Source organism: Cavia porcellus, unplaced genomic scaffold, assembly GCF_034190915.1.
Source record: "Cavia porcellus strain 051 isolate PalLab524CR breed Dunkin Hartley unplaced genomic scaffold, mCavPor4.1 scaffold_16, whole genome shotgun sequence".
Lineage (NCBI taxonomy): Eukaryota > Metazoa > Chordata > Mammalia > Rodentia > Caviidae > Cavia > Cavia porcellus.
Window position 1 is genome coordinate 31,538,353 of NW_026947499.1, and position 14,632 is coordinate 31,552,984.

The 14,632-nt window shown below is 52.7% G+C and overlaps 2 protein-coding genes across 5 annotated transcripts; both read right to left on the reverse strand.

Moving 5' to 3' along the window:
* Window positions 1-341: 341 nt before the first annotated feature.
* Mrpl28 (mitochondrial ribosomal protein L28) lies at window positions 342-4,821 on the reverse strand. 2 transcript variants are annotated; one of them, XR_010039771.1, is made up of 6 exons: window positions 3,265-4,821; window positions 2,407-2,559; window positions 1,926-2,060; window positions 1,759-1,845; window positions 1,169-1,254; window positions 342-726 (listed from the first exon to the last, which is right to left on the reverse strand). XR_010039771.1 is itself a non-coding variant. In XM_003478410.4 (5 exons), the coding sequence occupies exons 1-5, from the start codon at window positions 3,544-3,546 to the stop codon at window positions 619-621; spliced, it is 765 nt and encodes a 254-aa protein (XP_003478458.1). In that variant the 5' UTR covers window positions 3,547-4,821; the 3' UTR covers window positions 342-618. The 2 variants fall into 2 exon arrangements, 1 of the variants encoding a protein (XP_003478458.1); XM_003478410.4 differs by lacking the exon at window positions 1,169-1,254.
* Window positions 4,822-5,015: 194 nt separating this feature from the next.
* On the reverse strand, window positions 5,016-13,848 carry Pgap6 (post-GPI attachment to proteins 6). 3 transcript variants are annotated; one of them, XM_005007337.4, is made up of 13 exons: window positions 13,654-13,847; window positions 10,896-11,073; window positions 10,601-10,808; window positions 10,289-10,413; window positions 9,832-10,100; window positions 9,426-9,745; window positions 8,965-9,055; window positions 8,760-8,883; window positions 8,292-8,428; window positions 7,627-7,805; window positions 7,406-7,552; window positions 5,791-5,907; window positions 5,016-5,438 (listed from the first exon to the last, which is right to left on the reverse strand). In XM_005007337.4, the coding sequence occupies exons 1-13, from the start codon at window positions 13,763-13,765 to the stop codon at window positions 5,142-5,144; spliced, it is 2,304 nt and encodes a 767-aa protein (XP_005007394.1). In that variant the 5' UTR covers window positions 13,766-13,847; the 3' UTR covers window positions 5,016-5,141. The 3 variants fall into 3 exon arrangements, with proteins under 3 accessions (XP_005007394.1, XP_003478120.1, XP_063082263.1); XM_003478072.5 differs by having other exon boundaries at window positions 13,645-13,847; XM_063226193.1 differs by lacking the exons at window positions 8,292-8,428; window positions 8,760-8,883 and having other exon boundaries at window positions 13,645-13,848.
* Window positions 13,849-14,632: the final 784 nt, after the last annotated feature.

The following is a 14,632-nucleotide window of genomic DNA, read 5'->3' on the forward strand; positions in this document are numbered from 1 at the left end:
CTACCTGGGGCTACAGGAGACATGATCAGCAGTGACTTGCTGAGGTCACAGGACTCCCATCAGTAGCCACACCAACAGCCACCAGGTGCCCATCCAGAATCACAACCCAAGAGTCAGTAATAGAAGGATGTATGCCCTAGACACATCAACTACATAGAATTCTCTCTGTGGAAAAAGGAACAGCACACAACCTCAGTGTCCACAGATCCTTGGGGACAGCAGCTGGAACCAGAGAGTGCATACTCCCCATACTGGATCTCTGACAGGGACAGTGGATGTCTGTCCACTGTTTGTCTCCAGACAAAATTCTTAGTCCTCCAACCAAAGGAACACACATACCACCTGGTTCAGACTTTACTTGCTCCCAGACCCACTGGGACAATAAATGTTATCTGGCATTTACCCCAATCTGAGCAGGGCCTCTCCTTAGTACCAGGCCTCTGGGGGTTCCCGGGACAAAAGTGCCCCCAGGTGCTGTATGGTCAGCATACAAGAACCAAGATTCACCCATTGCCCACAGGTAGCCCTCATGGCTCCCCCAAGTTCTGTGTCCACAGTGATAAAAGACCCAGCAAGAAAGGCTGAGCCTGGTGGTGAGGCACTGAAGAGGCTATTTAGTCACTTCCCGCTGGCTCTCTTCTGCACCACCACAGGTTCTGACAGCGCCTGTTGCTGAAGCCGCTCAATCAGCTCTTCCGTGTAGATCTTGAAGAGGGGCACAGGGTCCTGAAGGGAAAGGGTCCTAGTGAGGTTAACAGTACCCAACAGCAGCCGGGGCTCCAGGGAAAATGGGAGGCAACTGCTGTTGGTCAGACATCTCAAGAAATGGGTGCATAGCAGGACTTGTACCCCTCAGCTTTGCTTACAAGGCTAGTCACCAAATTTGTCAACCTGGAAGGCAGAGTCTGTCCATAAGGTGAGACCTCCCCTTTTTGGGGGACACACAAACCATGAGCCTTCCTCTGGTTTCCCTGAGGCACAGATGAACTAAGCAGACAGAATAAAAACTGCCAATTGCTATGCCATAGGTGGGCTCCCTGTCTTGTTAGCTACTGGCTCTAGACCCTCCTAGAGAGTTAAGACACAAAAGGAAGACCTTGGGGAATCCAGGCAGCCAAGTAAACACAGTCAAAAATCTTGCTCTGCTGCCAGATGTGGTGGTACACACCTAGAATCCCAGCATTCAGGAGGATGAGGCAGAAGGATCATTTTGAGTTCAAGCCCAGTGGATTATACAGTGAGTTGAAGGCCATGCTGAATTACATAGCAAAAAAAAAAAAAAAAAAAAAGCTGGTAATATAGCTCAGTGGTACAGTGCCCGTCTGGCAAGCACAAGGTCCTGGGTCTGAGTCCCAGTACAAAAATTTTTTTGTTTTTGTTTTTTAACTTTTTTTTATCGGTACCGGGGATTGAACTCACGACCGCCTGCTTGCAAGGCAGGTGCTTATGCTGCTGAGCTAAACCCCCAGCCCCCCCCAAATTTTTTTACTCTTTTTTTTTTTTTTTTTTTTTTTTTTGCAATACTGGGGATCGAACTCATGACCTCGTGCTTGCCAGCAGGCACTTATGCCACTGAGCTAAATCCCCAGTCCCAAAAAAATCTTTTCACTGAAAGTCTAGGGACAAAAGACAGAAGGAACCTCCTCCAGGTATACACAACAGCAGATACAGGTGCACCAGTAGATGTGACACCTGCTTTTTCAGGCTCTCTGACTACCCCTGCAAAGGCAGCAAAAGCTGGCACGCCTACATGCTCACCTTCTCCTCCAGAAGCCTCTGCTTCTCCACAGCCTCCTCTAGCGTCAGGCCAACCCACTCAGCCTCCTCCTCTGGAATGACAAACTCCTGGGTAGGAAAACAGAAGGCACAGTGAGGCTAAGCCTTGCCAGGGACCATGGGCAGCAGTGAAAACGGGAAATCCTTACCTTGTACTTGTCATAGATGGCCATTCTCCGCTCAGGGTCGTCTGGGTGTAGCTGGGGGTCCTGCCTGGCAAGCCTTAGCAGCATTCCTCGTTTCAGGTCCATCCCAAACTTGGAGCACAGGTCTTCCTTCGGGGTCTGCAGGAGGTTCATTTGGGCCAGGTGCTGATGGGCTCCACCCACCCTGCCAACCACCCCTCAGCTACACCAGAGCAGGCAGGCATGGTGGGCAACACTAGCACCCAGGCCTGAGGTAGATCAAGACAGAAAGGTTAAGCTCAAGAATCAAAAGCAAGTGGCCATTCTCACTCATTTTCACTCAGTATCCCATATAAGGAACTCCTGTGGGGAGAAAGCCCTACCAGGGTTGCCCAGAAAAGGGAATGATCCTACATATGCTTTGCCAGTGACTCTCCAGACACCACAAGCTCCAATATGTCACTGCTCTGACCACAGGACCCTATCATACATTAGCCCCTCTTGCCTTAAGGATATAAAAGTCAAACCCATAGGCCTCATCAATGAGATCCAGGGTCCGCATGGTTACAGTCACAGTGAACTTCTTGTCCAGGATCTCGCTGTAGAGCTCACGCTGAAACAGCTGTGGCTTCCACACCTTCTTCACCCTGTTTGAGAGCTAACAGCACAACACAAACCTCATGATCTGTGCCCTATCTCATTACAGACCATGTGGGGCCCAAAGCAACTATCTGGTGGGGTCAGACTAGTAGGTACCCCAGTGCCTTTACTCTTTCCAGGAAAAGGGTACCCTGGGAGGCCTCAAAAATACAAGGGTCCTCCCAGAAGACTCAGACTCACCATAAGCAAACAGTGGGGACAGGTTCCGCTCCTGCCAAACTGTCTTCAAGTCTCTGTCTTTTTGATTCTTTTTTTTTTTTTTTTTTTTTTTCCCCTAAGACAGGGTCTCACTATGTAACTCACGTTAGCTTTGAACTTTGGTGATGCCCTCACCTCAGCACCCCAGTGCAGGGATTATAGGTGTGTACCACCATACCTAGCAGTATGCCTGATTCTATTAAGATGCAAAGTAGGCACCCTGTCACAAGACAGACATCTTGGCCAAGTCAAGCTAGTAGGTGAACACCGACCTCATCTCTCCCACTTCTCAGCTGTAAAGTCTCTCCTCCTAGCTTTTCTTTTGACTGCTATGGCCACCCTTCCCATGTCTTTGCCTGTGCTGTTTTCCCGAGGCTCGGCCACCCCATCTCAGAATACCTCTGGTTTTGCCAGTGAAGTTTGGCAGATCTGTACCTCTTCACTTGTTACCATGCTCTTTGGGTACAGCCGAGTCCAGCAAACTAATAAACCAGCCCACACCCACCTTGTCGTTGTTGGCGTATCTGTAGCCCAAGATCCAGCCCTCGCCGCCCCAGAGCCCCTTTTGGGACTCCGGAGGATAGTAAATAGGGATTGGCACGTCCTCCACGCGCTCCCGTTGCCCGTTCTTGGGGTTGATCTTGAACTTGGCCCCGTGAGGCCGGTAGTGGACAGGGGTAGGCAAACGTGAGTCCTCCAGAGAGCGCAGGAAATGCGCAGGCAGGCGCGAGTAGATACCTTCCCGCAGCTGCCTCCACAGGTGAACCGGGAACCTGTGCAGAGGCATTGCACCGCGCTGCTGTAGCTCTCAACTCGGGTTAGACCTAACAAATCTACGCCAGAGGAACCGGAACTGCGCCGGGTGCCTTGACCTTCGCTTGTCGGTGACTGGCTACTCAGGCTGTTCGTCTACGTTCGTCCCGCCCCCATTCCTGGCTTTAGGGACCGTGGAGAACATCTCGTGGAAAAGATACTGGTTCAAAGCATCAATAGCCAAATACGTTCCAGGTCTTTCCAGAGAGGACTGCGAGAAGTTGGGTCCTGCCTCTCCTACCACCCCAGGAAAGAGCAGAAAAATGTAAAAACTTTTCAGGCTTGAAAAATCAGTGTAGAGTATTAAATTCACCTATCACATAAAAATGGCTTGCTGGGAATGGGATACACACCTCTAAACCCAGTACACTAGAGGCTGAGGCAGGAGGATCTCTGTGTTTGAGGCTATCTGGGCTACAGTTAGTGCAAGGTCAGCCTGCACTACAAATCGAGACCTTGTCACACACCAAAAACAATCCAAAAAAAAAAAAACCAGGGCATGGTGGTGCATGCTTGTAATCCAGAATTGTCAGTTCTTGGCCAACCTGGACTACATTGAGTCAAGGTCAGTCTGGACTATAAAGTGAATCTGTCTTTAGAGAAAAAAAAAAAGTCTTGAAATCCGTTTTTTAAACCACCATATAAGGAATGCTTTGGTGCCTAACTGCAAGATGATTTGGTCCTTAGGAGGCTCAGAGGATGGCCCTAGGCTCTGCAACACCAGCTTCCCAGCCCCTGGGGGAGATGGGCGGTAAGCCCAGTCACCTGAGCCAGGTCTCAGAGGCACTTTTCTGAGTCTTATTTAGTCTAGTGCAGGGAGGGGGACAGCCATCACTTGGGCTCTTAAGACCTGCTCAAAAGGATGCTTGCCAGACAAGGGCCCCAGAAGTGGAGGTGGAGGGCATGAATCACACACTTTTGAACAGCTGGCTAGTGCCCTCCCCAGGAGGCTCTTTCCACCACCTGAGAACAAGAGGAAAGGGCAAAGCCCTATATTCCCCAGTTGCTGGTAACCTTGGTCTCTCCCACTGCAACTGCAGCAGCATGAGGTTCCTATGGAGGCATTCAGGCACACAGGATCAGGGAGGCCAGGATCACTATACTGCCAGTCTCAGGGACTCAGGTCTCCTTGGCCCTGTGGGTCTCACATCACAACCTCACAGGAGAACAAGGCAATAGGGGACTTTACTGCCTCCAGCCTCTAATCACCACGAGGCCAGCAAGGATTAAGGCTCTGCCCACACGTGTTATCTGCGATCTCCAGGGACCACAGCAAGAGCCACTGAGACAAGCTGAGGCTCCTGGTGAGATGATGTCAACAGCAGACAGCAGACAACAAGAGGGAACCAGTTCCTCTGTGTGTGTGTGTGTGTGTGTGTGTGTGTGTGTGTGTGTGTGTGTGTGCTGGAGAGGGGATATTCCTTTCCTCTGGCAGAGGAAGCAAAGGGTCTCAGGGCAATTTTATTCAGTTGGAAACCAATCTAGGCAGGGCTGGACAGGGTTTCTCTTCCTTGGTCCTATTCCTGGATGAAGAGGTTATCGGTATCAGGTGTCCCAGAGCTGGCTGAATCATGTCACAGTGTATAGTTCATCACGATCATTCTTGCAGATCTGATAGTGGCAGGGCAACTTCTGTGAGCAAGACCAGGGTTCAGCCTGCTTATCCCGTGGTGGTAACAGGAAGGCTACACTCCCAGCCAGGAGTACATGCCAGATACTGTGTGTGTAGTAATAGTTGTCGTTGGTTGTCAGGAACACATAGATGGTGATGCCCATAGAAGCCATGGCGATGCCAGGCAGGAGATAGAAGGCCCAGCGTTGCCACGAGGTGGGATAACACTGGTGCCGGTGCCTGCAGCGGTACACCTGAAGCAAACAGTCATTCTAATGTTGGTGCAGGCTGGGTGTGGTTGAAGCTCCCAGAGCCCTGGGCTAGGTGTTATAGCCTCCCCAAGTCTGGGCAACAGAACCACGAAAGTAGGTAACTTAGAGAGGGCACTAGGACACAAGGCCATTGGTCCTCAGACCCAGACCTCTGGCATATACCCACCCTGGGTCTCTGGGATATGTCAGGTGGGAGGGAAAACTCTAGAAGCCCTCAGCAGATATTAGGCATTTGGGCCCTAGACCTGCTTACAAAGCAGGACTAGGAACTGGGCCAGGACATAGGCCTTCTCCCAGAGTCTGGGCAGGCACACCTGCCTGCCCTAGTCCTTACCCACATGGAAGTCATGATCACAAAGGCAAAGAGGCAGGGCCCCATTATGTTCCAGATGCCTATACGATTCAGGTGCAAGGACATGGCCAGAACCAGCGTACCCAGGAGAAACAAGACCTGGAGAAGACACAAAGGTGACTTTGGGGTCACAAGAGTTTTGAATTGGGGTCATCTGTGCCTGCACGGAAGGGCAAGGATATAGCTCAGCAGCATAGCATCTGCCTGGAAAGTACGAGGTCATGAGTCTGATTCCCAATACCAAAAAAAAAAAAAAAAAAAAAGACCCATTAGAAACAAATGGCCATCCTGTCATACCCCACCATCTCTCAAAAGTTCTATCTACCCCTTTTGGAGCTGCTGGAAGAATTTGCCCTACTCTGTAGGCTGGAAGAAAGCTATCCTCCTTTGGCTCTTGCATTGCATCCATAGGTGAGTGTAGCCTTGACATCTTTTTATCTTTTTTTTTTTTTCAGGGATCAAACTCATGACTGCCTGCTTGCAAGGCAGGCGCTTATGCCGCTGAGCTAAATCCCCAGCCCCTGACATCTTTTTATCTTTAATAAAAACTTTTAATCATTATCACTAATATTATTATGTAGAGGTTAAGACAGGGTCTTGTTATGTAGTTCAGGCTGGCCTTGAACTCAGTTTGTAGCCCAGGGTTGTTCAGAACTCATGGAGATCCTCTTGCCTCAGTCTCCCAAATATTAGGATTATAGGCATGTGCCACCACACCCAGCAGCCTTGACATTTCTGAGGCACAGACAGCCAGCCAGACATCTCTGGGTACAAGGAGACAGTGCCACTCCCCAAGGTTGGACACAAACTAGACAGCCACAAATGGCACCTTTGTGCCCACACATTCCCCTTCCTCTGCACTCCTGGGTTTATGGACTTTCCCATCAAGACAGCCTCAGTCTCTCTCCAGATTTATGCCCCCACAATGACTCCAGCTGGACCCCAATACTTTGCAAATTTCCTCTCCCAATCCTGTCCCCTGACCATGGAACTCTCAAGGATGCCCCTCAAGGTAGCTTCAGGCCTGAAGTTCTCAGAGCAGAGACAGAGAACACAGTTCACAGGCACCAGAGATATACTCGAATTGGTCAGTCCAGCTGCAGCAAAAAAATTCCCAGTGTTCTGACACCAAAGGACCCAGGAGGATGATTGGGTTTCTCAGGAAGGCATGGCGTGGTGTGGGCTCCTATCTGAACAGGGCCTTGAGCTGGGAGGTCTATTGTGTTTTTTTGCTAAAGATAGGGTTTGCTACATAGTTCAGGATGTCCTTGAACTCACTATCCCAGGCTGGCCTTGAACTTGTGGTGTTCTACCTCACCCTCCCAAGTGCTGGAATTCCAAAGATATGCCACCACATCTAGCCAGAGCTGGCAAGTGTTGCAAAGCCCTGCTCACTACCTTCCATCCTGGAGTCTTTTGAAAAGTAGCACTTTCCCCTAATAGGTGCCTGCAGCTGCTTCAGATGGTGATTGATCACCAGGTGAGACTTTAGCCCCAATACTTTCTCTGCCTTCTCCCTCCCACTTCCTTGCATATGCTGTGTGGGGGAGGGCTTTTATTCCCACAGAGCCCAGACCCCACATCAGAGGTCACTCACATGTTTCAGAACTGTCTTCAGTCGGGCCATGGAGAGGATGGTAACCCAGGTAGATACCCCAGAACCCAGAAAGTCACAGTACTGGAGCGTATCATAGCTGAGGATGCACAGCACAGCTTCTCCCGGCTGGTCACAAGCATGGTAGAACTGCAAGATGGGCTAGTCAGCAGCATCCTGGACCTCCCCATCCTAGGGAGCCCAAATATGTGGGCTGTGCTTACCGTGGAGATGAACATGGTATAGAGGTAGACAGAGGCCTCTACCAGGAAGGCACGGTGCACACACACAGCGATGGGAGCCAGGAACATGAGGTTGCTGAGGGTAAGCAGGAGCGTAGCCACCCTTTGCTGGGCCACTGTCTGGGCTGTACTGTTGTCAGTGCAGCTCCATCCACGCCAGCCTGGAGGTACAAAACACCCAGGGGCCTGGGGTGGGCAGCTGGGGCGAAGGTCCTAATGGGAAGCTTTCCTCTGTCAACCAGGAGTAGATGTAGAGGTATATATGGGACAAGTATAGACAGGTACTGATAGATTTGGCATGTGGGGTCAGGTATACACAAAAATAAGACATAGATAGGTGTGGGCAGATATGTATAGGTATAGGCAAACTATATGAGCAGGTATGTGTACATGCATAGGCAGATGTGGGCATGCAGACACCTTTGCAAGAGGCAAGAGAGGCCAAGGTCAGGAAGCAGTACCACCCTGGAGATACTGCATGTCTGTGCTTGGGCACTAGATTATGAGGGGATGTGAGGCATGCCTCCTCCCTACTTTGCTCAAAAGGTATGCTCAAAAGCTCTGCTGGGGTTCCACAGGAAAAGGCACAGGATTGGGATATATGGCAGCAGAGACTGCCTCTAGGTGTGCAGAGCCCCAGTTCTCACCTGCTTTGCAGCTGCAACCAGCATACAGGTACCCATATCTGCGGAGGAGGTGGCACTGGCCATAGAGTCCACAGTCATTAAAACAAGGGGCCAGATATATAGTAGTCTGCACGTGAACCATGGCCTGATCACAGTCCCTGTAAGGGTGGGAGGCACAGTACAGCTGACTGCAGCCTCTGCTGGCCAATTACCATCAGGGCTTTCCATAGGCTTATGAACCCTGAATTGAGCCTGCCAGGCCCTGACAACCCCAGAAGAGATGACAGCCCCAGAGATGACCTTTCCTCTTTCCAAAGCTGCTGTGGAAGGATGACCACGTAGAAAAGGAGGATGACTCCTCTAATACATGGATAACAATTGATCCCTCACTGTTAGCAAGAAAGCTCAGGAAGGCCATGGTCCTAACCACAATGCTTTAACTGGTTGTTCCTAGCTAGAACCTCATTGGTGGGCCCCAGGTTTACGTACTCAGGATTCTCAGGGCAGGCAAGCTGCAGGGAAAGGTACCAGTTGTCTGTCTCTGGGTAAGGGATGATGAGGTTGGCTGTGTTAGATGAGGCATTCACAGACAGAGGGTAGCCCTGGAAAAAGGCTGCATAAAGCAGGAAGTCCTGTTAGCAAGACCAGAGGGCTTGGTTAGGGCCACCCTCCAGATGCCACCTGCCTACCATACCTGTAGTACAGTTCAGTGAAGCACTGAAGTTGAGGAAGGGTGAAGCAGCATTCACACAGGCCAATACCAAGATGTCATTTGTGACCTCAGTCTGGAAAGGGAAGTAATGCAGAATTGGCCTCTTGGCCCCAAAGGGCCAGCACACCATCTGCCCTACCTATAAGCTCAGTCACGTTGCCTTTCTCCAAGGCCCCTGCATGCAGAGGGCTCACCTCCAGCCTACACACTTGACCCAACCTATTTCCACAGCCTGTTCCCTCAAGCTTAGCCCTGGGACCTACTGACAAAGATAGGGCTGCCCTAGAGGAGAGGCTTCCCAACCTGACACAGGGCCTTTATGTTGCCCATACCTGCTGCTATCACACTGTTGCCTTGGTGACCAGAATGAAGTTAGTGTACAAAGTGCCCTGAGCCAAGCCCATGCCACTTGCAGATAGGCTATCCAGCAGCAAGGATAGTACCTTGTTGGACTTCAGGGTGATAGTGAGGGAGCCCCCACTGTCCATGCCTGTGTCGAGGCGGAGCCGCATCACAGAGGGTTTGTCTGAGTGCACTAGCACTAAGACTCCATCCAAGGGCTGGAAGCGCACGGAGAGCACATCTATATCTTCCCTCATGACTGAGTAGCTTAGCAGGCAGAAGGGGCCACCACCCATCCCACCATTCCTGCTCAGGTCCTGGGGGGCAGAGCTCTGGGACAGCTGGTTTGCAGAGGCATCATAGCTCTGGTTTGTGCTGTTTTGAACAAGGTGCTGGAAGGTCATGCTCCATGGCCTGCAGACTGTTAAAAGGACAAAAGGTTCAGCTGGAGGAAAGCCTTAGGGTCAAGGGAAAAGAGAGACACCCACCTTCCTCCATGTCGCCCACCTGTGAGGGCAGCCTCAGCACTGAAGGCCACTGACACGTGGGGCCCTTCCAGGCTCTCAGCTATCACTTGTAGCCATTGGCCCCAGGGTGGTGAGGGCAGCAGCAGACGACAGGACAGGATGGAGCCAGTGCAAGTCAGCACCTTCTGGAAGTTGCTGGGCAGCGTGGCCACACCCACTGTGAGACGTACTGGGCATCCTAGGCTCATGTTGGATACACAGCCCTGTATCTCCAGCCGAAGCTCCTGGGTGTACTCAGGGACAAAGATCCTGGGGCAGGTGGTATGACCTTGCTCAGCCTCTGTACTTCCTCTAATCTACCTGGGCAAGGAATCTGTCCCCACTTCCCAGTACAACTCGAAGGTATAGGACCAGGCTGGGAATAGTGGTACCACCCACTCCAACCCAGAAGGCTGAAGTCACAAGGCAGACCCAGTTCTCTTTTAGGACCCACTCACTTGAGATAGCTGGGGTGGGCAACTAGGATCTGTGGAAGGGGCACATCAGGCTCCAGGATGGTGACCTCGACCACCCGTGTAACCAGCATGTCAGGCTGGAAGGAGTAAACACAGGAGGGAAAGCCCTACGAAGACAACAAAGCCCAAGGATATCAGAGAATGCAGGGTACAGAGGTTGGAAACAGGCTCAGGGGAATTGGGGCTCATCCAGGTGGGGTGGCTTAGCCCAGAGCAGCCTGCCCCAAAGAGGTGGACAATAGGTCACCCATGCACCAGGGACTCTGTCCCCATCCTGGAGGTCAGCCCCCTCACCTTCACCTCGATCTTCTGAGAAGAGGGGGGCAGGTGGGCGACTACAAACCAGTCCCCAGGGGCTGGGTGGGACATATTGACAGTAGTGTTGCCCAGCAGCATGGTACTTAGCAGTGCCCTGACATGGAAGGAAGGCTGCACCATGGTGTCATCAGGAAAGCTGGTGCCCAGTGGATTGATGACAGGAGGAGCGCCATAGCGGAAATGCCTGAAGGAGGGAAAGTAGAGAAAGAACTACAGTTAGGTAGAGGCCTTGGCCAGGCACTAGTGCTTTGTGCAGGAGTCTCATACTTACACAGTGATTTCTGCATCAGTGCATGTGGAGTCACGGTCCCAGGAAACATGCAACAGCCAGCGCAACAGCACAGTGTCTGGGGGCACCCGGAAGTGGAAGAGTCTGGCGTTGCCATACCAGCTGTAGAACGACAACTTCTGTGGGGCCTGTGAGAAATGTTCAGACACCAGCCTGGCTTCTGCAGGGAAAGAATATTATCAGTCAGTGCAGGGCACCGCTTGGGATGGAACACAGGTAGAAACGAGGTTCCCAGAGGGAAAGGAATTAGGAAATGAAGTCCTGGGGTCAGTAGAGCACCTATCGGGCTAACCCTGATGTTGACAAAGGTCCCCATTGTCCTCCAGCCCTTGGTCTTGACAGTTGGAAATTTCCCCTCAGGCTTCATTCTTCTGCCTCTTCTCCCCCAGAACTACAGCCGAAATGCCAGGTGTCTGGCCTCATACTGGATGGATGGCCTCTAACTATCTACGGGACACATGTCCAAGCTTCTTGGTAGAGGACAAAGCAGGGGCCCACAGCCCCTAACTAGGGCTCCTCACAGCACCAGGCCTTATAGAGTTCTCAGGCCCTCATGCCAGCCCTAGTGCCAGTCAGGCCTTGTGTCCATGTGACCCTTTCCCCTCTGGGTTCCAACATCCTCATGGGTAGGCTGAGGTGTACAGCATGTTCCTGAGGTTAATGAGTGTGGCAAAGTGCTTCCAGTGCCTAACACTGGAAGCACTGAATGTTCCCTACCTAGGAAGCCTCCCTCTAGAAGAATGACTGGTCTACACCTTCCCAAGGAAGAGGAGAGTCAGGTGAGCAGCTGCCTCTCCTGCCAGCCTCATTACTCCTCCACAGAGGAACCTGGTGAACAGATAGCCTGCTGGCAATGCTAGCAGCTTCAGAGAAGCCTGGATAGGTGCTGGGCAAGGCAGGCTCCACCCACAACAGGTTCCAAGTGCCTGCAAGGCCACCAGACTCACCTACCAGGTGGTGGCCCAAGTCAGGAGTTTCTTTTTCTTTTTCTTTTCTTTTTTTTTTTTTTTTTTTTTTTTTTGGTCTTTTTCCTTTTATCGGTACCGGGGAATTTCTACAAGCCCTTGAGTGATACAGGGCCTACATGACAATATAGAGAGAAAAATGAAAGTTCTAGGAACTAAGTCAGGACAGTCTCCCACCCCTAGGACAATGGAGCCTTAATAGAGGCAGCCTACTAGATACACACCCAGGGGCAGGGAAGGGAGATCACCCATTAGGTACAACTCTCCTAAACTGCTAGAGAAAAGCACCCCACCCCCAAGTCAGCCTGAGGACACTTGGAGCCCAGGGGATGGCTGTGATGGTGTTTCAACAGATAAAACAAGAAAAAAAAAAAAAAAACAGCCTAAGGTCTCAAACGCTAAGCAGCCTCTCCAAGCTTCTCAAGACTCCCACAATGTTATTTTGGTGATCAAATTAGGAAGTTTGCAAGATGGGTTGAGCTCCATTATCGCATCAGGAAGGATAGGAAAGACCAGTCACACATCTCTGCCCACTCCACATCCCAGGGACACAAGTTGGATATGGAGGGGAAAAAGAAAGAAAGGAGCTTGAGTTTTGGCTCACACCCTACCCTGCCTACCCACAGATCTCAGCTAGTGCCACAGAGCTGCCTGCCTGCCCCTCAGCAGTCTGGGGAGGACAGAGAGACTAACCTAGCCCATAAAGTCCCCACCCAGCCTGACTAGGCTGTTCTGCACACATCTCGATCACTAATGACCTCTCACACAGTCCTGGCCCCAGAGAGAAATAGGAGAAATAGGGTGTCTGTGTCCAATGGAGCAATTTAATCAGAAGCAGGTTCCTCGGGGAAAACTGCCTTTCATTTCAAAGTGGTGCCAAGTTCAAAAACCAGGAGGCAGAACCATCAAAAGAAATAGGAGCTTGGAGAAGCATTATTTCAGAGGAAGCCTGCAGCAGGGAAAGGAAAGGGAGCCAGCCTCAGAAGCACTGGATGAGCTAGCTGCGGGTGCCCAAGGAGCAGGCAATGGTGGCCAGGAGCATGGGGACTCTTGAAGCCAGCTTGCCAGGGATGCACACCCCTAGGAGTTCCAGCCTACAGGGGTAGGGAAAGGAGGTCCTGTTGCCAGGTGTCTAGGGCCTGGTTGTTTGCATCTCAGTCCCTGGGCGTTCTAGCCACCTCATTGGTCTTCAGGTAGGAAGCGGACACTCAGGAAGCAGAAATGCAAAGGCAGGCAGGCAAGTTCCCCTCCTGTCCCTCCTTGGCTGGACAGCCTCCTCTGCCTCCATCAAGGCCAATGACACTGGACTGGGGGACACTGTGGGAGGTGTGCAAACATGCCCACGGGATCCGTGCTTTACAGTCTAAGCAACTTTATCCCATGTCTACGACTCCACAAGAGCAAACGGAGGCCCTAGACTCCCTCTGTCCCACCGCTCTTCCCAGAGGGCCATCCAGGCTAAGTCACTCCATTCTCCACTCAGGCTTATGACGGTCAGCTCCCGTCCCCAACACGCTGGGAAAAGGAGAGGAGCGCACACTCTCAGGGGGCTGAGCTGGCCGGATCCAGCCGGGGACGGGAGAGGGATAGCAGATGTTCCTTCTACCGAGGCGCTGCGCCGGTACCACACGGGGGAAACCTCGGTCCCCGCCGGTGCCAGGTGAGCGCACAGGTGTCCCCAGGTGAGTCACAATGGGCCCCGCCCCGGCTCTCCCCTACCGCCCGCGCCCCCCAATGGCGGGCGCCTCGGGCCCGCCCTCGCTCACCGCTCCTACCGTAGCCGCCGGCGGAAGGCAGGTGTTGCGCTAGCAGGAGCAGGAGCAGCGGCCCCACCACCGTTGTCGCCGCCCGCTCCGCTACCCGGGTGCCCGCGCCGGCCCAGCGCATAGCTCCGCGCGCCCCGCGCCGCCCCCGCCGCAGTCTGGGCGCAGCGCTCCCATGGCCGGCCAGCCGGCCACTGCGCCCCTGGCACTTCCGCCTGCCAAGCCCCGCCCCGCCCCTCCCGGGGCCGGGGTGGGGGGGCCCCGCGGACGGTCATAGGGGCAGGAGGAGGGGCGGAGCGCGGGGGGAGTGCGGAACCCCAGAACACCCAAGGCAAAGGATGGAGGGGTGACGTAGACTACTGGGAACGGGGACTGGAAGGGTCACACGGGATGCTTGAGGACAGTGGGGGAGGGGTTACCGCGAGAAGTATATGGGGAGACTGGCACAAAGGGGTTCAAGCGGGATGTATGGGATCAGGGGCGGAGAGATCATGTGGAATGATAATGGGACCCGAACCGAGAAGTCAGGCAGAACTGTGGGACGTGATGAGCTTGAATTGTAGTTGCGAAGGGGACATAAAAGGACCCGAAATTTTTCCTGGAAGCGCCACAGCCTCCCTGGCCATCAGCTCTGTGCAGGTGAGGATCGCGAGATTCCACGCAGAGGGGCCTGACTTAGGGGAGATGAGACCTGGTCAGAGTACTACTGGACCTTCGGAACCCTCAAGCCACAAAGCACCTGAGAGTAAAACACAGTTGCTGCCCCGCACTCTAGAGCATGGCCAGCTTCCGAGGCTGATCCCGAAGGATAAAGTTTGAGGTCAGCGTGGGCAATTTAGCGGAACGGCCTCAAAAATAAGATTTAATACCGGGCATGGTGGTGGATGCCTGTAAGCCCAACACAGAGGAACTGGGGCAGGATGATCCCCTCGAGTTGAGCACTACATGGTTCATGGCTAGCCTGAAATGCATAGCAAGCCCGGCTCAAAAG

Bases quoted from the DNA above. Each gene is read 5' to 3' on its own strand.
- Mrpl28 (XM_003478410.4), bottom strand. From the start codon at position 3,546: ATGCCTCTGCACAGGTTCCCGGTTCACCTGTGGAGGCAGCTGCGGGAA. The intron at 1,846-1,925 runs GTAAGGATTTCC...TTTCCTACCCAG, and splicing joins CCATCTATGACAAGTACAAG to GAGTTTGTCATTCCAGAGGA. The intron at 727-1,758 runs GTGAGCATGTAG...CTTTCCCTTCAG, and splicing joins AGAGGCTTCTGGAGGAGAAG to GACCCTGTGCCCCTCTTCAA.
- Pgap6 (XM_003478072.5), bottom strand. From the start codon at position 13,765: ATGCGCTGGGCCGGCGCGGGCACCCGGGTAGCGGAGCGGGCGGCGACA. The intron at 7,806-8,291 runs GTGAGAACTGGG...TTGTACCTCCAG, and splicing joins TGGTTGCAGCTGCAAAGCAG to GCTGGCGTGGATGGAGCTGC. The intron at 5,908-7,405 runs GTGAGTGACCTC...TGTCTTCTCCAG, and splicing joins TGAAGACAGTTCTGAAACAT to GTCTTGTTTCTCCTGGGTAC.